The sequence below is a fragment of the Homalodisca vitripennis genome, chromosome 4, assembly GCF_021130785.1.
Source record: "Homalodisca vitripennis isolate AUS2020 chromosome 4, UT_GWSS_2.1, whole genome shotgun sequence".
Classification (NCBI taxonomy): domain Eukaryota; kingdom Metazoa; phylum Arthropoda; class Insecta; order Hemiptera; family Cicadellidae; genus Homalodisca; species Homalodisca vitripennis.
This window is the reverse complement of record NC_060210.1, coordinates 56,458,061-56,482,863: the sequence shown is the minus strand read 5'-3', so window position 1 is coordinate 56,482,863 and position 24,803 is coordinate 56,458,061. Positions and strand designations below refer to the sequence as shown.

Below are 24,803 nucleotides of genomic sequence, written 5' to 3'. Positions count from 1 at the left end.
TCTGGATAGCCCTTGTATTTTATATCCCCACTTAATTTGGAGTAAATAACTAAAACTGTCAGCATTACTGAATAAATTAATGTTGGTAAGAGTTTCGTACATTTTTTAATTAAAAACAGAGAATAAATAATTATGTTGCTTTATTTTATACTTTTTAGCATATTATATTTTTCTGAAAGCTGCGTGGGATATTTGCAAAAGAAATATATTTTGACGGGAAAGTTTCTGTGCATTAATGTCAATCAGAAAATTATTTTGGACGTAGCAGAGGCTAGACCCTTAATTCTGAAGCAATTGTTCGTATATATCGTAAATAATCTTATCATTAACGCATTGCCAAAAGTAAATTGTAAATTCAGAATACAAGTTCATATCTGATAGTAACACAGCTTTGGTTACAAATCCTAGTTCACGCAAGAGTAAGAGTGATAGTGCATCACTAGGTACTAAGAGAGCAAACTGATGCTCCAAAGGGAAGGGAGTGGGGAGTGAGCGGGTCGATGTGTATACTGTAGTGTACTGTGTAGGCAGATGGGGGGAGCGGGGAGCGGGGGCGCACAAACTAGGTCACCTCACCTGCCCGCCCTACACCCGTGGTCACGGTAACCTAAAATTCAGCAGACTTCCGTCTTCCAAATCAAACTATTAATTTGATACCGTTTACAACTCAATATAGCTCACATCAATACTTATTATCAACTTTTGGCCGAAGGTGCTGATAAAAGATTTAACCCTCCAACTGTTGTTTATCAAAATTTTGATAAACATAACCCTTAGCGGATTGTTGTTCGTCAAAATTTTGATAAACAAACATTCCCTTGCATAATCACTCATAACAGTATATTCCGGCAACGTATCGATTCGATTCATGCACCATTAGATTGGGGGAAAAAAGCATAAGGAATACTATAGTTTTATTCCTTTTTGTATTGTAGTTGCAACGTACCAAGTTCGTAGTTTGGAACGTAAAAGATGTGACCGCCATGTTGTCGATGCCGTCTGAGTTGTTGATGTGACGAGTCGTGTTTATTAGTAAGTTTTAGTAGGTTTATTTGTGTTTTAGTGTTGTGTTTAGTGTGTGGTGAATTGTTTAAATATTGCAGTAGTGCAAATAAATTTATTTTAGAATAAATAAATTTCTCGAAAATTTTTCGCTAAAGTTTTGAGTAATGACAAAATGAAACTTTTTTCGACTCTTCAAAAAAAAGTTATGGAATTTATTTTACTACTGCTGTATATTTTACTTCATTCTGAGTAATAAAATATGCAATATAACATGTATTGAAGTAAAACTGTATTAGTAAAACTTTTATTAGCAAACTCTTACATATACACCCTATTTTCACAATTTATGCGCATCGCTGCTTTTTGTTATATAGTGTTATTATAGTTTCATAAATTTGTATAATGCTTATGTGTTTCTGAAACTAGAATAAATTTGACACACAATGGTACTCTCACTTTTATAGTTTTCTTACTATAACTTGGTTTGCTAGGTATGGTCCCCCCAAATAAAGAAAAAAAAAATGTAAATTTTGAATTTCATGGAAAAAAAGTTTTAGTAAAAATTTCTTTAAGGCCAAATTTAAATATTAATATTATTATATGTTTAATTCTGAACACAAAAATATATACTTCTATATATATTACTTTTAATTTATATTTTTAATAAATTTTTTAAAAAACCCTTGCACGAGGCTCGAAAACATGCCGGCACTACAGGAAAAAATGACTGCCAGTTGGAGGGTTAATTGTGATTTAGGTAACCCACATTTGCTATAACAGAAATCGTCACTAACAAAATGCGAATAGTAGTGAAACAAGCATCTTTAGCAAATTTATTCCACTTCCCACGACCACGTCCGCAATGTATAGCACGTTAAATTATAAACGAAAGGAGATTTTTACAATATTTGCCCAACCAACACAAGGCCAACAGATTACATTTTTGGTCATATTTACTCCAATGCAAGGGAGTCGCATTATTGTTCAGGATGCAGTGCGACTCAAAATAAGAACACTCGTCTTATCAGATGTGCCAAGAATAAATAGCGCTGACTACTCTCAGCAGCCATTGTAGTTTTGCTAGCCTCGGCGTTCTAAACTGAATAATATATCGTTAATTCTAGTATTTGCCATCCTTTTTTTAGAAGCTATCAAGGATCTCGCCGCATGTTATCTAAAGTGAAAATTACTAAGGTCTGTTTCGTAATCTGTAATTTGTGATTGTTTTAAATATGACCAACATAATATATGGGTTGTTCCAAATTTATCAGAAAGGCTATATAACCAAGAAAGGTATAGGGAATAATTTATTAAAACTGTATTGATAATACAGTTAATAATTGATAATATTTTCGTAAAAACAACAAGCCTTATACTGGAAATTGTATAAACTTGTACTTAGAAATATTGATTAATATATAAACCACATAAATATTATGTTACAACTTTAATTTCTCTGTACCATTCAATGATCCCTAAATACAATTTTGCCACAATACATTTTATCTTCCTGATAATGGAATCTTTTAAAAATGTTAATGCATTCCATATTTATTTACCAAGGTTTGACTGAATGCATACTAGTATATTAAAATGATTTAGCTGTTATAAAACATTCCATGAACTCCGATTGAGAATACGTCATAGCACAATGTAAAGTTAGATAAGCTAACAATAGATTATTTGTGAGCTGTGAATTACGAGCTACCTTTGCCTTATCTCAGTGGTTAATGGTTATGGCAAGTTCGTCACTCTCACACAGATCCACTACGTCACTCTCACACAGATCCACTACGCACTGGTATCTATCATTGGATCGTAATTCACAGTTCACTGTTGCTAGTGTATTCAAACACTCAATTTGTTGTGTTGCTTGAATCGTATAACAGTTTTTCAAAGTTATAATTAGCTTTAGTAAAAATTCTTTCCATGCACAATTTCCCTAAAATATGCAGCTAAATAAACTCAAAAACACGTTTTTGAATGTTTAAGAAATATGTCTAATATCAAGAGGGAAAGAAAATATGGGGATTTTGACTAAAGTAATTACCTATAAACACCAGAGTTTAACTTAAATTCTATTCAACAATTACTGGAACTGAGATATATTAAGTTATATATTACAATTTTAATATACAAAATAACAGTTGTTATGTTTTATCCATATTGTAGTTTATTTTAAATGCCATATCATAATGACTGAATACAAACATTAGGTGTTCCCATTAAAATGCCCTAATAGGTAAGTCACCCAACCTAGCAGGTTACATTATACTTTTAGAAAAATATTACCTTTAGAGTAACTGAAGAAAGGAGTGGGTTGTGGACACAACCATGTATGTTTCATGTTTCTATTTGTATAAAATGAGTTGACCCTTTTTTATATGCTAATATCAATATCACTTAGCATATTTATGATTAGCAAAGTCTATCATTCCAGGGGCTGGAAAAATTTCATTTTTGTCTGTCTGTCTATTCACATATCTATAGAACAAAATTACCTACAGACTTGAAATATTGCATGAAGCTTCATTTACATATAGGCAACGTTGAGTTCAATGTTAGTGCATGTCCCTCCATAGAATTTGACTGAGCGTTAACAAATACTCAGGGTGATATTTTTAAAATGAATTGAGCTATAAACTTGAAATTTCTTACATTTTTAGCTATCACTAAGGATTCTGTCAAAATTCTTCTTCTGTCTATTTCCGTTAGATATCTCGAGGAAAGATTGAGCTACGAACTTGAAATTTCTTACATTTTTTAGCTATCACTAAGGATTCTGTCAAAATTCTTCTTCTGTCTATTTCCCGTTAGATATCTCGAGGAAAGATTGAGCTACGAACTTGAAATTTCTTACATTTTTTAGCTATCACTAAGGATTCTGTCAAAATTCTTCTTCTGTCTATTTCCCGTTAGATATCTCGAGGAAAGATTGAGCTACGAACTTGAAATTTCTTACATTTTTTAGCTATCACTAAGGATTCTGTCAAAAGTCATCTTCTGTCTATTTCCCGTTAGAATTGAGCTACGAACTTGAAATTTCTTACATTTTTTAGCTATCACTAAGGATTCTGTCAAAATTCTTCTTCTGTCTATTTCCCGTTAGAATTGAGCTACGAACTTGAAATTTCTTACATTTTTTAGCTATCACTAAGGATTCTGTCAAAAGTCATCTTCTGTCTATTTCCCGTTAGAATTGAGCTACGAACTTGAAATTTCTTACATTTTTTAGCTATCACTAAGGATTCTGTCAAAATTCTTCTTCGGTCTATTTCCCGTTAGAATTAAGCTACGAACTTGAAATTTTTTCACTTAATTCCATTTATACACAGGCAACATGGTTCTTGATGTTGGGTAAATTATTTGGTATAGGTTTTCACATAAGAAAATTTTTACTGAGTATAAAATATAAACAATTAGAATTTACAGATTACTGCATATTTTTATAATTCATAGTAAAATGTAATTTAACAGCCCTTTGAAATACCTTTCATAAAGATAGAAAAATAGGCAAATCTTATTGTTTTGATCATTTTATGGTGAATTTTATGTATTTAGAGTAGTGCTTGGGGGGAATATCTTATAACCAAAAAATGGTTGGAGATATGGATATGAATTTCGTACAATATGTATTTGAAAGATGACTGTAGATCACATCTTTTTATAAGAAAATGTATATCTCTAAATGCCTTTATATATGTATAAAATGCTAAACATGTATTTACTTTATGAATTGTCACGTATTTAGTACTCAAGGTACATGAAAAAAAAAATGAATTTTACGCTACTGAATTAGTATTATAAAGTTACTGTCTATTTGTTAAACACTTTCCAATTTTAAAAATGGAAACTTCCTTGTTAGATAAGCACTTCATGACACCATGAAAAAGCAATACAATTTAATTTAAAATTATATAACTTCATAATTTAAAGATATTTCCAAATATTTATCTTACTGCCACTATATTAAACTTTTTAATAGATAGTAAATTTAGGTATAAAGCCATTCCATGGCAGAAATCAAAAGTCTTAGATAAATATATGGCTGGGAATAGTTAAATATCAGTTTGTAAAAATAATTTCTCATTTCACTTTTTTGGGCATTTGCCATAATTATGAAGAATTAATTTACTCTTTTATGTTTAAAGCCAGATTTATGATAATATGGCTTATTATAATAATAAACACTATCATATAACATTTTTATACATCAACTTATGGTTTTTTCATAGAGGTGAACTTTTCGCCCTGTCCGTAATGTGTCTTTATTTATAAAAATCAACTAAAATTATTAAATTTCATTAAAATTATCAAACAAAATGAGAGCAGAAAGTTCTTAACTACATAAAAATAAAGTAGGTACTTATTATCCAAAAATGGTTGGTTGTGGGTCTGTTACAAGATGTTAAGAAATGTGACACAAGTGTCTGAAATCCAGATCTCAGGAGTAAAGTCAGTGACAGTGTCAGATTTCAGGCGTTGCACTAAGCAGAAAGGTGAAATTTCCCTAGACTCTACATTTGCATTTTACAGTTACTTAAGTTTATCACTTAGCTATCTTAACCTACTGGTGGCATGGCATATCAATCAAACAATAAACAAACAAGACTGATTCATGACAGCTGCCAACTGATTGACCAGCTGAGAAATTACTAGTGTTGTACATGCTTCGAGCATAAGTCTCTTTTGAAGAACATACCAGTAAAGCTGTGGTAAAGAATATTCTACATTTTTTAATAAGAAAAAGACACAGAACTTATACAAAGATAATACCAAAATAATATAAAAAGACCTACCTTATATGAGGAATTCCTACGCCACCGTGTAGAAGTTTGTATAGTTTGCTTTCATATAATAACTGAGGGTGTCTTGCTCTAATTGATTCAAGTTTCACAGCTACTTCCTGTAAAAAAAAAAAACAAGTAAATTAATCGGTAAATGTTTTGAAAAGTAACTTGGATAATTTTCTTACACGTTTTACAAATTATATTTAACATACGTTATATTTAATATTTATTTATTCAAAAGACAATTGGAGTTTTAATAAAGAAAAAATAAATAGTGAACAATACGTAGGGATGGTGATCTAGATGGCAGTTGGTGATGACTTGGAAGTTTGTTCTGTGTGTGAAAGTATTGTTAAAAATTATGATAAAGGCATTGATGGAATGATGCAGCGCATTTGGTAACAAATGGTATCATTCGTTATGTGTAGATATAAATGTAAGGAATTACAAGAAAGTCATGGATTTAAAGGATCCTGTGAAATGGATCTGTGGCGTCTGTACACAGGCAAGTTGATTGCAATGAGATATCAAACAGTTAATGACAATAATGAAGACGAGATAAACCTTCATAAATTGGAACAAAATTTAATTAGAGTTGTTAAGGGCGTTGTAGATGACAATGTGGTTATTAATCCATTGGCCTTGTATCGTGGAACGGTGCCATGACAGCTAGTCTGGGCTCAAAAGTGTTATCACGGAATCATTTCGTGACAAGTACAGTGCCATCTAAATGTTATTTTTTTTAACTCATTTGTCATTAAAATGTTGATCAAATCAATGAGAAAAGTCTTAAATATACGTGAAAAAATATTTTAAGCTTTTAAAATAAACATATTATATCGATACATTACGTCAATTTTGGTCTAACTTTTTATGTGGTAATATTTTCCATTGTTCCTAGGTTGAATTTTGTAACTTGTGATATGTAATATTATTGCTTTACATAGGCCTAACCTTCCTTTACATTGCAATGTCTGGCCAACTAGATAACTTATAATATCTGACGTCCAATGTCTGGCCAACTAGATAACTTATAATATCTGACGTCATGTCATAGCTTGCACAACTGATTGTCTTCTGCTAGTTGTGTTTCTAAATAAACACGTGCAGCATTGATTGTAAACATTCAGTATTCATATGGGAGTTGTTAATAGTCGTTATGTACACGGTTGGGCCTTCGATTTAGTTTGACAGGGTGTTTTCTAGTGTAAACGATAAACTTTTACATTCAAATTCTGAGCATGATAATGTCAGTGACAATTCTAGTGATTGAGGCCGTAAATGCTGATTTGCAGATTCACGACAATGACAACGAGCTTGATCATGGTGACGATAAAGAGAGGAAGTAAGTAATGAATATTTCGATGTAGAAGAAATTATGAGGGACGAAAATGTGGAAGTTGGGATGGAATGTGAGCTAAACATAGGCCATCTGATAAAAATATAACATGTACTGGAAAAATGGGACAGGGCGATGGATAAAAAACTTTAGTTTATATTAGGGATAAAAACACAGGCCTAGATCCAGTTACAGGGAATGTTATTGAAGAGGAGGTAATAGATGCTGATGATTAGAGGAAGAAGTACATCAAGAGGCAGGAAAAAGGACAGAGGAGACAGGGGTAGGTTTGGAAGAAGCAGGGGAAGACAAACAGAACATTACCAATAAATGAAAATGGAAAGGTGTCGACAATGTGCCCAAAAATAAACCTTTTATAGGCCAACGAGGACTAAAGTCCAGTAGAAAATTGGGTCAAACTCCAACAGCTCAGCAATGCTTTTCAGAATTTCTTGGAAACAAATTTTTTGATATGTTTTGTGTTGAAACTAATGACTGCTTCAAAACACTTATCAAATCCTGCCAGGCCAAAAAAATCTTATGAAAGTAGTTGGAAACCAGTAAATTTGAGTGAAATAAAAGCATACATTGCTTTTATATGCTTATGGGTCAGGTAAAGAAGGGTAGCATACAGGAGTATTGGGTTAAAAGAAAAATTATTGAAACAAACATTTTCTCTGAAGTAATGAGTTTCATACGTTTCAACCATAGATTACAATAAGACCAAATAGATGGGCTATGCCTATCTTGCCAACATTGGGGCAGGTGAAGCCAGGTCCGCCATGTTGTCGTGGGATAGAAACTCAAAACTACGCTCCGATTAGTGTAAAAATTCAGTTCTCCCGTTTCAATCAACTCGTGATTTATCCTACTTAGAATAAAGAAAATACTTTGAAACTTTGTATGAGTGAAGTCAATAAGCTATGGATGCCTGTGGTATCATTCAAATGTTCACAAAAATTAGTTTTGCAATTTAAATAATTAAATAAAGTCGAGAATTATGTTTACATTTTAAAACTTGACATAAAAAAGTTAGTCGCCTGCTACTTTTGCCGTTTTTTGGTCAGGCAAGTTTAAAAACGGTGGAAAATGTTGTTGAATAGTTGAAGTTTTCAGAACATATTTTATTTTTTAATTAGCTCTTATGGTTTAGCCAGAAAGTTATTGTTTGTGAGCCGTTAGTTTACGAGTGCCGCGACCGCTTGGAGCTCAACGCTCCGTGCCGGGCCATCTGTTTCCTCGTATCGTACATTATAGCATATTATAAAAAGTGAGTAGAATACCCTTTATTTGTACTTGTTTACAGTAATTACTTCAAATAAAAATCACATAAGTTATGTAATTAAGGAAGGAATTCAATCTGAGTCAATACTCTAAACTAAGAATAACTAAGAGTTTATTTGCTATTTATTTTTTGCATATATACTATAATATGAGCAAAGTTTGTATATGTGGGTAAATTATTAGATGAGGGAAACATGACTTTAAACCTTATAATCCTTCAGCTCAAAATATCCCAAAATACAATATCTAAAGTTTATGTTTACATATTGTAACAAAGTGTATAAAGGTTTAATAAAATATTTTGTTAAGTCTGTAAACATTTATTATACAATTAGTAAGGCAATAAATAAGATTTATAGATGAATTATAATAAAGTATGGAAAATTACTTAAATGTACAATAAAATATAGTTTCAACTCAGTTAATTAATTGTAACTAATCTGTAATACTCAGTTTAGAAGAGGAGGAAGTTTTAAGTCATATATTATAAATTTTAGTTTATTGACCTTCGTTTATTGACGCTTTATCAAACAGTCCGAATTCTGAGAAATTGATCCTGAAGGAACAATCTTCTGGTTGAAAGTTTAATTTTTCCTTTTTATTGAAGCATCCAAAAGCAACACATGACATAGGCATTGTGTGTTTGTGAAGACAACATCATCCACAACATAAACAAGTTAAACAAGAGTAAACAACAAGATGTTTAGCAACACGCCGGAAGTACACGCGTCAGTAAGCAGAGTGTATAGCAGGTCACTACAGTAAGCTAGATAAGGGCGAAGTGAAGAGCGGAGGTGCAAGTCGACGCTCCTCAGTAGGGTGACTCACGCCCGCGCCGCCATATTGTTGAGTATTAGCCGCTCCGCAGTGGCTTCACCTGCGAGCACCCGATGTCCTATCTATTGGTCTTATTGTAATCTATGGTTTCAACCAAATTTCCAGATTTTTGAACTTTGCTGAATGTGGAATACGGGGCGAATTAAAAAAATTGAGACCAATTATTTCTTACCTGAAAAATCAATTCCAGCGAACTTTGTCCAAAAAAACTTTTCCATTGGTGAGAGCTTGGTGAAGATCTAGACTATCATACATCAAATTCAATCCCAATAAAGGGCATGGGTTGGTGTACAAATTTACAAAATTTGTGAGAGTTCAAGTGGATACTGTGCAGGATTCAAACTATATGTATGTGAAGATAAAACTGAACTCCCAGTTAGTTCTGCCATTGTACTTTATTTAGCAAAGCGTTTTCTCAACCATAGCCATGTCATTTATATTGATAACTAGTACACCTCACCATATCTCGGCAAAACTTACTTCACAATAATACGCACGTAGTAGGTACAGCAAACCAAAAAAGGAAAAACGTGCCTGAGGACTTTGTAACTATATTTCAACTTGCAAGGGTTGATGCAGTTCGAAGAAGCACAGGATGGCATTGTAGCTGTTCAATGGAAAGACCGGAAAGTAGTGCAGGTATTGTTTACAATACATGAAGGAATCGAAATGTCAGTGGCCAAAGAAAAGACTATTAGAGGGAAAACTGTAGATATAATTAAACCTAAGAGTGATACTGATTATAATAATGGAATGCTTGGGGTTGATGTCCACAATCAACGGCTGGCATCTTTTTCTATTATGTGAGGAACAATCAAAGCCTACAAACATATCTTTTTTTATCCCATTGACCTAACAATTTTTTATCTGGAGGAAGGTGAACCAAAAGAATATACGCTACAGACTGTTATAGGCATGACATTAGTGGACACATTTTCCTTTGCAGATTCCGCCAACTGACAAAAAAATTCCCTTCAAGAAACTGTTACAAATATAAGAAAATATCTGAAGTGATGTGAATGTGCAAAAAGTGTGGAGTGGCCTTGCGCCTTTGAAGATGTTTTGAGGCCTATCATTCAATACTGGATTGTTAGGCCAAACTCCAGGCAAGTGTATATACTTCTTAAGTTTTTTGGTTTCATAGTAGGAATATTACACAGTGAACAATATAGTAAAAACCTACTTTATGGGCAACTGGGTGGAGACATACTGGTAAAGCTGTACTTGCAACATGTAAGTAACGAATGTATTACAATTTTAGTGTAAATTAGACTAACATTGATGTAACACAACAGCAAAATTCTACAATTAAATTAAATTCTAATAAATAATAAATTACTATAAAAATCATAATATATTACAGGAAATATCAATATTTTTGATATTGTCAGTGTTTTGGAATAACATTTATCCTGATAAATTATGCATATATATAAATATGTATGTATGTATATACAGACGCATAAACAGGGTGTAACAAAAATGTTGAGCTGGCTGTGCATTATCACATTTTATGTGTGATTCTACTTTAAACTCCGCAGATCGTTCAGGATATTAGAGCATCAGTTACAAGATCTCCACATAAATATTTACGAAGACTAAGCTGGGAAAAGAACATTTAATTAGGTTCAGTCACTACACTGTTATGAAAGAATAATGCAATGTTATCCATACCGAATGCAGGTTTTCCATGAACTGAAAGATGATTATAATGTCAAAAGGGTTCAATTCTGCCAATGGTTCAAATCATTCATTAGAGAAAACATTGACATTTTAGATCAAGTGTTCTTTACAGATTAAGCTTCGTTCTATCTTAGAGGTTATGTTAACCCTTTTAGTGCTAGAGATAAAAACGAACCCATGTTGAAAAGTGCAGAGTTATTTTTTGTATGATTATGAGAAAAGTGCCGGAGGGTTTTGGATGAAAACGCATGGTTTTAGAAAAAATCAATCTAAAATTGATTTTAGAACATAAAAAGCTCTTTATTAATTTTTTTCTAAGGTAAATTAATTATGTATCAGAAACTATTTAACATTCAAATTTTTATATATTCTTTAAATTAAAAAATCACTTTAGACAGAAACATTTCCACGGTAACAAAGTAAAAACCAAGATTAAAGTAAAATAAGTTTTATAAAATAATTTTATTTTGAAATTTCAATACTTTCATGATAAAGAGCACTTAACAACAACCCAGTCATGTGTAATAATCTAATATTGTACTATGATGAAAATTGCAAAAAATAATTAATCGCTAGAGATTATTTTTAATAAAACGCAATGTTTAAAAAAAAACTCAAATAAAATTTATTTTTGATCATTAACCCTAGAAGTGTGGAACCAGCATATTTTATGTCGGTTGTAATTTATGTGTGTTGTGCGGAACCAGCATATTGTATGTCGGTTCAGTTTTTCATTAAAAATAATTATTTATCTTCAAACAATCACCATGTTTTTGGTATCATTGAAATTGTGAGATTCCACTCTATAATTTTCATATAAACTTTCTTTTTCTAACTTCAATATTACGGTCGTGGTTAAATGTTTTCTGAAGAAGTCATCATTTGAGTTGAATTTCGCGGGTGGCTGGGTCAAAGAAATACGTCATTTTCAACCAATCACACCAAGTTACGTATTGCCTGCAAACAGTGATGCTATATGTCAATAGACGCGGAATGAAATATTCTTTCTTCCAATGCAAACAGAACGTCATTAGAACGAATAGTTGATTTACTATGAATATTCTAAAAAGGGACAATTCTAAAGTTGTAAACCAGCATATTTTATGCTGGTTAGTATAATAACATTCACACAGTTATTTATTGTCAATAAAGAAAATTAAAAAAACAGTGTAAACTGAAAGAAACGATCTACCGGTACGATCTTTCAGCGGTAAATTTTTAGTTCAGTAGGTTTCCGGCAGTGCGAAACGAAAGAGATGAATCACGGCGTCGCATCAAGACTAACCCAACCCATCCCTGTCGGCCATTGTCTTGTAACTTGTTGCACCACGCCACCACAGTAGGCCTACATTACGCTTGTGTTAGTTCCATTGCGTTCCATTTTTTCAGGTTGAAATACTCTACTGCATAAATGCATATGAAATGACAAAAACATTATAAAACAATGTTATTTTGAACTATAATATCTATTGTTTATATATTGTCAAAAATTTTACAATGCAAGGTTTTACAATATTTGACGCACAACATTTATTTTTTACTCAATTTCAAAAATTATTGAATGTATTTCTTTAAAACATTATGTGCTAACATAATATAACAAGTAAAAAAATTTAAAAAATGTTTTCATATTTTTTTTACATTGAAAACCAGATTATTTTTTATGAGTAAATTCTTCAACGTGTGACTGTTAACAAAAAATGTCATAACTCAGTTCCTTCTCAAAGTATTTGAACATATCTTATATTTTATTTTAGCCAAATAAACATACTTCAAGAATCAAGAATCTTTATTGTCGGCCCACAATAACTGCATTGACAATGTCATCAGATGGTTTATACATATACACAGTATAACACCAACATTAAAGAATAAAATAATACATACTACATACTTATGGTAAATAGTACAAATCATAAAGCATAAAAACTAAAAGAATAAATTGTCTACATTACAAGAAAGCATTTCGTCTACTACTGTATAAAAAGCTTTTTGTCTTAACCATTTAAGCAAAGCATTTTTAAATTTTGTGCAAGGAACATCTTTGGCCGTTAAAGGTAGCTTATTAAATAATTTTACACCAACATAAAAGTATGTGTGCTGGGTCTTAGTTAGCCTAGCGTATTCTAAGTCAATAAGGTCTCGATATCTGGTGGAATAATCATGACTAGAGTTTCTAAGACTAAGTGTTTCAAGATTTTCTTTAACAAACATTAAACTTTGAAATATAAACATACAAGGTACAGTAAGAATATTATGTTCTTTAAAAAAAGGTTTACATGAGTCACTAAAGGCTATATTGAAAATTGTGCGTAAAGCTCTCTTTTGGCATAGAAAAACCTCCTTAGCACCAGTTGAATTACCCCAGAGGAGAGTTCCATACAGAAGATGTGAGTGGAAAAGTGCAAAGTACGCTTTTAATAGCAATGTGAAGCTAGTACAAGTTTTGAGTTTTTTAACAGAAAAATTACTCCGGATAAACGGGTACAAAGAATATATGTGTAATTTTTCCAGGTAAGCTTAGTGTCCAGGTTGATTCCAAGTAGCTTAACAGAGTTATGTATAGAGTTATTTCTTAAACTAAAATTAATATGTTCAGTCTTATCTTCGTTAATTTTTAAGCCATTAGCGGAAAACCAGAGGTCAGACCTTTCCTTCATGTAGCCAATCATAGCCGAGTTAATTTCAGAGAGCAAGTTAGAGCACATCAAGGTAGTGTCGTCAGCGTAGAGTACACTTTTATTAGGCACAAATTTGGGAAGATCATTGATGAAGACCGTGAATAAGAAGGGACCCAGAACAGAGCCCTGGGGGACCCCGCTTATAACCTGCTTAAGGTCCGACCTCTGATCAACTATTTTAACAAACTGGTACCTATTACTAATATACGACATAAATAGTGAAAGCTCATTGCCCTCAATTCCATAGTAATTTAGTTTTCTGATAAGCTCTTGGTGGGGCACAGTGTCAAAGGCCTTGGTTAGATTTAAGAGTAAGGCACTAACTTCTTCTTTTTTTTCAAAACTATGAATAATGTATGACACCACACTTTCAACAGCCTTAATAGTGGATAAATTATGTCTAAAACCAAATTGTGCTGACAGAAGTAATTGATTTTGTTCAAAGTAATGTTCAACCTGACATTTAATAATACTTTCAAATAATTTAGATATAACTGGTACCAAGGCGATAGGTCGATAATTATTTACATTAGTTCTGTCTCCCTTTTTATATATAGGCACAGTTACTGTTACTTTTAAGCATTGCGGAAAGACTCCGGTGTAAAACATCCAGTTTGTAAGATAAGTTAAAGGATAAAATATTTCCCTAATTATTTCTTTAAGTAGGTATAAAATTAGATAGTCCAAATGCATCCTCAGCCCTGGAGTTACTTAGCCTAATAACAGTTTTTAAAATATCAACAGGATTTACAGTATGCCATTTAAAAGGCAGAGCCTTTGGATTGTTTACACCGGATGATTCCAGCATGTCACTTGCACTAGCTAAATTTAGACTAACATTATCATTAAGCCTATTGACATAATTACAAATATTGATAAAATAATTATTAAAATCACTGACAGATATGGGGGGTTCGGTGATTTCTTAGGGGTGCGCCTTGTTTCATTATTAATCACAGTCCAAGCTGCTTTGCACATGTTTTTTGACCCTAATATAAATTCATCATTAGCATTCTTTTTTGCTATGTCTATTTGGGCACGATAAAACTTTTTAATCCTTTTGTGGACCTCCAATAAATCAGGATTAAGTGTACACTTATCATGACTTACATCCAGTAGTAACTTGATTTTAGTTAAAAAAGGTGTGTACCAATTTTTGGACTTCAAGATCTTATTGCTATGATTCTTATTTTTAACTTTTTTCAAAGGACAGCACTCATTAAAATAGTGAGACACAATCTCCATAAAATTATTAAAGGCTACATCAAAGTTTTCAAAAGCTACAATTACTTTATTCCAATCAATATTACTTAGCCTACATTTAAAATTCTCAACATTAAAATCGTTTAAAACTCTAACACTAATGTTTGACTGTACAGATTTATTGGTAGGTAGAGAAGAGTTACGCAAAGAAGTACAAGAAAGTTTAAGTCTCAAAAGCAAGCCTAAATGATCAGATATATGACATTGTACTGTATCACAGCTAAACATTGTCGGATGCAGGTTGGATATAAAATTATCCAAACATGAGTCCCCTCTAGTGGGAAGGTTATTGAGGCAAAAACAGTCAAAAGATTTCAGCATATTAATAAACTTAACTGACATTGAGCAACGTTTCCTGAGATCAATGTTTATATCACCAGCTATGACAATCTTAAAATTACGGTACTTAACATTATTGCTAACAAAATCAAGAAGTTGAGTTAGTTTATCAACAAAAAGTTCAATGGAAGAGTCAGGGGTACGGTATACAGACACAATCAATAAACTTATACTTAAAAAAACAATCATTACAGCTTCAAATAGTTTTGTTTCACAAATAAAATCAACATTTACGACCGAAAAAGAGTGTTCAAAAGTCTCCCGTACAAAAATTGCACTTCCACCATATGAAGAAGTCCTGCAAAAACTAGCCGCTAGGTTAAAATCAGCTGGAGAGTAAAAATTAATTTCTTCTACCGTACACCAGTGTTCATTAACGCAAAGAATGTCACACTTAGTGATGCTGTTAAAAATGTCAATCAAGTTTACTTTATTTTTTATAGATTGGATATTAATGTGAGCTAAGTTTACCTTAGTTTCACGATATGTAGAGGGCCTATCAGCTTGCAGACCATTTAAAATAGACTTAGGTTGGTATAAAGGAGACGAGCCTATTAGGCTTATGTACCTGGTTCCAAAAAATGTCCTTCAAGAGCACTTTTGCGGGAATACCTGAAACGACTTATATAGGTACCGGATGGCCAGGTATCAGGATCGTAAATGTTTTCCCATAGTGATAGGGGGACTCCGACTTTAAACGAACTATAACCTGGAAACCTGTTCTTTAGTTTCAAAATTTCATAATTACCATTGACAATGTCATTTAAATATTCTTTCACATCATCACACTGCACATTCTCAGCAAATCTAGATGCAAAAATATATCTATGTTTCTCAGCAACTTGTAACTTATTCACAGATGCACGTCCCATTAAAAACATAGGTTTCTTGTTAGTAGTCTTAGCAGGTCTATTATTATTACTAGTTTGCAAAGCATTAGGATTCCGTTTTCTGTATTTAACCTCCGTAAAATGTTCGTTACTATTTACATGTTCCTTTTCTTGATTCTCTTGTTCCATGTCCAGAGTTTCAGATAACTCAACACAGTCCACCAAACCAACAGTTGTTCCTTTATTTCCAATGCCGTTGCTCACCACTGCCTTTACAATGTTCTGGTTTTTTTTCTTTGTTAGTCGACGAAATCATGTTTGCTACAGGATTAGCTGGCCACACTGTTAGGCTTCTGCTATTGCCGACAGCTGGCTGATTCTCTGACGCAACTACTGTAGTCAAATCCCGACTGTTGTTTCTTACTTTTCCAGATTTATGATTAAGGTGTCTTCTTTAATTATGGGGAAGGAGCTAATTATTCTATCTGTGGATTTTAAAACACTAGAAAAAGTCATTTGTTTATCGTTACTTGTTAGTATATTACCAATAGCCTCTGTATGGTTACCCACTGTTGACGAAAGCTTATTATTCTCGGCTTCTAAAAACTTCAAACGATTGCATAGCTCACGTTGATTTTGTGTTAAGTCCAAAATTTGGTCTGTTAATATTTTAATATGAGAGAAACAATTACACGAACCACTGTCATCCTCCTTTTGGGATTTTGTAACCGATGAAACATTAACTATGTCACCATGATGCTCAGGTTGTTGGTTACAATTTGCACATACGAAATGAGACTTTTCACCTTTAGTAAAAGTGAATTCTTTTTTGTCTTTACCCGCACAAGCAAAATGGAACCATCTTAAGCACTTTCCTTCACACATAACTCCTCCAGAATTGCCAGTAACCCTTTTAGGACAAGCCCCACACAACTGATTCTTGCTAATCGGCGCCATCTTGCGCCACTTACTAAGGATATATTCAAAAATTACATAAACATAAAGTATAAGTGAAAATTTTTAGCTTGTTTCTGAATTTTGTTACAATATTTTCATTTTTCAAAAGAATTTGTTTTTTGTAAGCTTATAATAAAGTAAGTTTATTTTGTTGTTGTTTACTTTTAGTGTTTTCAAATAACATGTATAATTTACGATAGAAAACTATTTTTTATATAAATATATAGTCACATTTGGAGGTAAAAAAAATGAAGAAACCAAACCCTAGTACATGTTTGTACATTTTCGCTTTTGTAAAAAAAAATGGCAAAATTACAATTTTTGTTTAATAGAAATTTTGGTACTTTGGGATTATACCGACCACACCAGTATGAAGAACACAAAAATAGAAATTTATAGAAACAAACATGATAGAACGAAAAAACAACTCTTCAATTACAAAATTACAAACTTACAAGCATTTCCAGGTATTGTGATCGGTATTGTTGTCGCTGTTATCTTATCTTTCTCGAGAATCCTGATTACGGCAGGCCGCGCGGCATCACGTGATTTGCACGGTACATAATTACCTTTCCATTACAATTCAATTTATATTTCTGATTAGCCCCTCTAGAATTTGATATTTTACTGATAGGTACTATCTCGAGGGATGTTTTTCTTTCGTCGACATCAGCGCGGGGCAGCACCGAAGGTGCTGCCGAAGCCCGCGCTGATGGCCGGAGGCACTCGCATTTTGGGTGGCGGAATGTGATCAAGAATAAAAAACAAGTTTTGAGTGTTTTTTAAATAAAGAGTTTAGTTTGGTAAATGTTTGTTTTTGTTGAATTTTTGTGTTTGGAGAAATGTAGAGGTAAAACACGGAAGTACAACAAAGCGATGCACCAGCTGAACGGGCGGCGAGACTCTGCAATCACGTTATCTACTAGACGCTCGACTTTGACCTCTGTCTGAGGATGGGGAGGGGTTTGCGATAAGACAATTCCTGTTTTATATTGACGAAATATTGTTCTACGCTAATCTAGTAATCAGTAGAAACGAAATGTGAAATAACGATTCATGTCTGGGTGTGGTCGGTATAATCCCAAAGTACCGAAATTTTTTAATATATTTTCTAATTTTGCATAAAATTCTCTACATTTTATACATTTAACATTTTGACCTTACTGTAATATTTCAATACCTTACAGAGGTCCAAACTTGAAATTTTCATAAGAAACTTTTTGAAATTTCTCATTATTTTCATGAAAATATATACTAAACCAAAGAATATCAAAACATTTATTCCTATTTCAAATAGTACAACTTCTGAGAAGAAAAACGATGTATAAAAATATATGTTTTCTTGATATTAAGTATTTTTTACGAATTAAAAAAAAAAACCCTTGCAACACGTCAAAAATGGAGTGACGTTTTATCTTTGGTAACATGGACACACTTCTAGGGTTAAAGACTCCTTAATTCGTTTGAAAGGTAAATGAATTTTCCATCAGAAAGTATATAACAATAAGATGTTTATAAAATTAAAAAAATTAATCACTTTAGACAGTGGTTTTTCTAAGGAAACAAAAGCCTAAGTAAAATAACTAAAATAGGAAAAATTTATGTTAAAGTGGTATACTTTTATGATAAAGATATTACAGAGTATTTAAAAAAAAAACTCTAAAATCATGTGTAATAACCTAATATTGTACAACAAACAGTATAAAGATTATTCAAAGCTAGAGGTTTATTTACTTAAAAAAAACACAGGGATTTGGAAAACATTCAGTAAAGTTAATTTTTCACCATAAAAAGCTCTTTTTTTAATTCTTTTCGAAATTTTAATACTTTAATGATAAAAACAATTACAACCAATACAAAATTATGTGTAATACAGGGTGGCGCAGAGAAACGAGAAATTTTGATGTTGTTGGTACACCTGGAAGTCTCGTAGGAGTGGGGGACGGAAGTCATGACACAAGTTGTAATGGTCATTTAATTGAGATGGAGCAGTGGAGTGGTTTGGAGCATGCCGTTGCCATGAGAGCGTATTACAAAAATGGCGATAGTGTAACATCTGCACAACAAGTGTTCCGATGCCATTATGATATTCCTCCCCGCGGTCGAGTTCCTTCTTCACATGCCATATCATCATGGGTTCGGAATTTTGAAGAGGCTGGTTCGGCCTTAAATAAAAAAAAACCTCCTGGGCGTATAGTGACTGTTCGGACCCAAGTAAATGTTGATGCAGTGCGAGTCGCAGTGGAAAGGAGTCTGCGTTGTTCTGTACGAAAAATTGCCTCATCATTGCGACTTGAGCGTCGGAGTGTGCAAAGAATACTGGACGACCTGCAGTTACATCCTTACAAGCTTCAGATTTTTCAAGCTCTAAAACCAAATGACGGTGAGTTACACTTACAATTTTGTGAACAGCTACTGACTAAAATCAATGAGGACGCAAATTTCCTTTAAAATCTTTGGATGTCTGATGAGGCCCACTTTCATTTAAATGGGCATGTCAATAAGCAGAACATGTGTTACTGGGCTTGCACAAATCCCGGTGAACTTCATCAACGTCCGTTACACAGCCTTAAAGTTACTGTATGAATGGTGTGCAGTGTCTTGTTGAGAGATAATTGGACCTTACTTCTTTGAGGAAGGTAATGGTTGCACTGTAACTGTTACATCTGAACGTTACAATCAAACGCTGGAAACAATTTTTGCTCCACGGCTTCATGCTTTTCCAGATATTGACATTCAGCAAACCTGGTTTCAACAGGATGAATGAATGAATATTTATTTATTTCCTCTCTCATAGTTACAAAGATCTCAACATACATGCAAAAACAGGAAATGATCTCCACATGGGCATAGCCTGTGTGTGGAGATCGAGACGCGATCAGCAGCATGAATATGTACTCATCAACATAAAAAGTAATGTAAATCTTCGGATGGAGCCACCTCACACACTGCCAATCTGTCAATGGCAGCACCGAGGCGTTTGTTTGGGGAGCGCATAATTTCAAGGAACACTAACGTCACTTGGCCTCCATGGTCTCCAGACCTCTCAGTATGCGACTTCTTTCTATGGGGACATCTAAAGAGCGTTGTGTACCACTAGGCCAAGAAATCTTCTTGAGCTCAAGACTCAAGTTTGAAGAACACGTCACCAACATCTCAGAGAACACATTGCGTCGCACAATGATAAATTTTCGAAATCGATTGAATGAATGTGTTAGGCGCAATGGACAGCACTTAACTTCATGTTATTTTTAAAAAGTGACTTTAACTTTATTGTTATTTCCAACTTTTATCATGTAATTTCCACTCTTGCCTAACGCATTAAAAAGTTGTTTGTACAATTCATTGGTTTATTATGATTATTTCAAAATTTCCCGTTTCTCTGCGCCACCCTGCATAAAATTACTTACTAAATGATACTCAAAACATAAACATAACCTTACTCAGGCAATTTTTAAACAAACTCTACAACACTCTAGGTTAGCTAGGTTTGGTTAGTTCATGTATTGGCCTTTGGTATGATATCAGTTAGTATGGGTATTATGGGTAAGTTATAGCTAGGTATTAAAAATTAAACAGTAATTTTCTTGTTCAGAGACTCCGTTTTTTTTTTTTGAAACCACTGTGAATGCTTCCCTTTACCAAGACATTATCAAACAGTTCATATGCTTATTGCAGGAGGATGATCGTTACTGCTGGCTGCAACTGCATGGAGCCACTTGCCATACAGCTGGCTCTAGTATGGAGATGCTACAGGATGTTTTTGATAGAAGAATAATTCCAACAGGGTTATTATTTACACAGAGTTGAACACCCTGTATTACATATTATAATGTAAAACAAAAGCATTTCTTTTACATATAAAAGTATAGCTTTACTATATACATCATTACTCCAAATTAATTCAACGTAAAATAGTGTTTGGTTTTTGACTAATGGCAACAAGTAGAATGACGGTGTAGTGTGTTTAACAAAGTGTCAGACACGTTTATGCTTGAAAATAGTAAAGTTATTGTTTTGTTTGTAACATTTTATAAATAGAAATTGCACAAATATTGTTTTTTATTTATCCTTAATACATTACTTTTTAAGATTTAAAACCAGCAGAACTATATCGTTATTTGAAATACCTATTAAGTAATTTGGGGTAGACTTTAATAAGCGATCTACGCCCGTTATTCAGTTATTTTTATTGAACGTTTGGATTGATTTCATCCAATGAATATTTCAATATTACAATTTATCTAACTTACCATGTGATTTCAAGTTATTAACTGCAATATTTTTTATGTTAAAAATGAACTATATGAAGTAACTAATTGTTGGTGACCTTAAAACCTCATTTCATACAAGTGATTGTTTACTGCTATCCGGGGAAACTGCAATTTTATTGTAGTTTTTCTGGTAGTTAGGTCTAGAGCAAAGTTGGTTTATTTATAATGCTATTGTTAAATTGGGTAGGGTAAGATAAGCGAACCCGGTTTTTTATATCGAAATTGGCAAACGATATTATTTGATCATAACCATCGATATAATCAATCGATACTGATTAATTATTTTTAACAATTAATTAAATAATCTATATAAATAGCTGTTTTTAAACACTTTCAAATAATACTCTTAATGTAATATTTCAATTTTATATAAGTAACATTTGATTCTTAAAAATGACAGTCAATTCTAGAAAACTACACGATATTGCTTTGGAAGATGATAAGACATGTTTTTCATGACTTCAACATGTTGGACTCGTGCAGAAAAACCCATTATGTGAAATTTGTGGGAAAGAAACAACTTTAACTGTGAGAGGAGCAAATATGGTCGTCTTCAGTTTTCCTAATTTTGGTTATCATAATTTGTTTGATCACTGTAAATATTACGTTCATATTTTAATTTAAAACATATGATTGTTATTGAAAACTGGATATATCGATTCATAGTCTAGGATTTGAGATGCGAATATTAGGTATCGATGATTACATTCTTCGATATAAAAAACCGGGTCCGCTTATGGTACCCTACCCGTTAAATTTATTTCATTAAAACTTGTAGTTAGTGTATTATTCTGGTAAATATTAAGATCAGCAACTACCGCTCCGATCACCGTAATTTTTTGCATACTAACACAGGTTAACGTAATTTCACCGAAAAAAATAGTCCCGATTATCGCTAACATATAAAAACCAGTTTTTCGGCAGTACAATGTTGGCAATACAAAACACATAAATAACAAGATTTTTGACTATCAAACTAAAAACAATGGCCGACCCTGGTCGTTTTGATGAGTTGACAGTAGTCACGTGACTAACAGGAAAGTTTCCGATTGGCCGGGCGGATCACGTGACCTATAGGACGGCTTCGATTGACCGCCAGACGTAAACAAACAAACCCACATGGACAAGGAGTAATTAGTGAAGTTATTGACATGGCGTGCGATGGTTCTTGTCACACGCTAAAAAGACCCTAGCTTGCCTATTCAAAACTCAGATCACGCGATGATTGCCCGCTGCGCAGCGTTTTGCGCTGCTGCTCTTTTAGAAAAAAAATTAACTCGAGCTTGCACAGTCCAAGTCCAGATCACGCCATGACTGCTTACACGCACAAAACTCAGACAGAACTAACGCAGGTTTCATTACAGGCAAAAGATAAGCGGCGCGCGTTTATCACTGATAAGACAAGACGAGTTTATACTAGATGTAGTACCTGGACTACTGCCCTACGAACTAATAACACCAAAAAAACGAATAAATGCACTGTCAGTCAGGTTTTTTTTTATTTTATTTATTTTTTTTTTTTTTGGGGGGGGGGGGAGTAAACGGCTACGGTGACAATCGGGACAATTTTTTCGGTGAAATTACGTTAACCTGTGTTAGTATGAACAAAATTATGGCGATCGGAGCGGTAGTAGCCGATCTTAATATGTACCATTATTCTTCTTGTTAATATTATAATTCTTGTAGCGTATAATGTTTATTACAGCCTATAATACCAAAGTTAGATATAACAAATTTTTCGATAACAATGAAATAACAAGTGTAGGCCGTTTATAAAGGTCTCCCCATCATTTGTCCTGACATTTTTTTTTTCAGAATTTTAAGATGGTCATGAATATCGATGATTTAATTGTGCTCGTGGCCACTTAATTATAATGTAAGCTTACTGAAACACTATAGAAAATTATTTTACTTTGTTTGATTAATTTTGAACAATATTGTTGTTCAATACTAGACCTTTTTAAAAAGATGCAATAATTAGTTGTAAAATAAGCCTACACCTATAATTAGAATGATTTTGTATACAATAGTTTACGTATTTCGAATAAAATATTTTGCTTCTCTGATAAAATTGTAATGGTGGCAGCTGCTTACTATACTGCAACTCTGTTCTCAGAAATATAGGGTGGCATCAGTCGCCACTGAAACCCACACTGATGACCACAGGCATTTGTGATCGATCCTTTTCAATGATTAGATCATGATGAACGATTTGGCACAAGCGAGTATTGATCAAAATATCCCCTGGCCATCAATTCGGGCTGAACCCCAGATCACATAATCCCAGTTACAATACTTAATTATGAACCTTTTTATTGCTTAACAACATCAATCTGATTACCATGTTTCATTACTTACTTGACTAACTAATGTGAAACTAAAATATGAAGAGATTGAAGGCAACTTAATAATTGCTAAGAATTATAAAAACCCAGTTACCCCTAATCATTCTCTATCTATTTGTCATTCAGTATAGCCCGTCAAAAGAATCAGCAATTAATTGATTGGACTTATTTTGTAACTCATCTAGACTACCCCAATTCTAAATATAACCAACTTAAACCTAGTAGTAAATCATTTACTCTAATTTAATTAGCCTTGTTTTGAAATATTTGCTAACTTAATTAAACCACAGATAGCCTAGATAGTTAATTTTACATATGTCTTCTATTTAGCTTTATAGTTTAAATCCTAATAGTACTCCTAGTGCATAGGTAAAAATAACTCTGTGATGCCTACCTGGGAGTGAAACTAACTCAACAAACCCCTAAAAGTAATTGTGTAACAGGCTAATAAGGCCATGAGAACCAAAGCAACGCCATTACAGTACACCTTTTAGTTAGGCTACCTAATTTGTCTAGAAAAAGGTTCCAAAAAGTGATTAAATCTCACATTTAATATGAGTCAGACTATTTTTAATAAACTTGTAAATTAAAATTTTAAGTATAAAATAAAAGAATAATTAACAAGGAACCTCACCTCTCCATTCGTGATGTTGATTCCTAGATAAATGTCACCAAATGAACCACTACCGATTTTACGAACTAAACGATACTTGCAACTCACAACAAACTCTGGTTTAGAAGAAGGACCAAGAGTAGCCATAATTGATTTTTTTAATGTTAATTAACAGATAAAGTAAAATGTCAATAGAAATTTTACACAAATAGGAAATAACTATTTACAAATCGCGCAGGTTTTCACCATCCGCTCTTCTCCGACATCTTTCACAACCGACCCACGGATCTAGCGACTCGAGCCAGCCATAGAGGTAACAGCAACAGCTGCCTTGATTTTATTCGACAAGCGTTGCCAAGCCGCCAGAACCATGATGCAACATACATCTGCATACAAGCACATTTTCAAGTCAGTAAATTTTACATTTTTAACGTACTGTGTTAAGTAAGTAGTCACTTACTTTCCTTGATTAAAAATATGTTTTATTTAAGATATCCTCATATCCAGCACTTGACGTTTCTTGTAATAATACTAAACATAAGTTTGATATCACCATTTTATTA

General features: G+C 33.0%; 1 protein-coding gene across 2 annotated transcripts in view; it reads right to left on the bottom strand.

The window, feature by feature from the left end:
• LOC124359333 (casein kinase I) overlaps nt 1–24,541 on the bottom strand; it is a 79,649-nt gene extending 55,108 nt beyond the window's left edge. For both annotated transcript variants that reach the window (XM_046811998.1, XM_046811997.1), the window contains exons 1-2: nt 24,262–24,541; nt 5,805–5,911 (exon numbers count right to left, since the gene is read on the bottom strand). In XM_046811998.1, the coding sequence (XP_046667954.1) occupies nt 5,805–5,911; nt 24,262–24,387 (233 nt within the window). In that variant the 5' untranslated portion in view covers nt 24,388–24,541. The remainder of the gene's footprint in view (nt 1–5,804; nt 5,912–24,261) is intronic.
• Between the last annotated feature and the right edge of the window lie 262 nt (nt 24,542–24,803).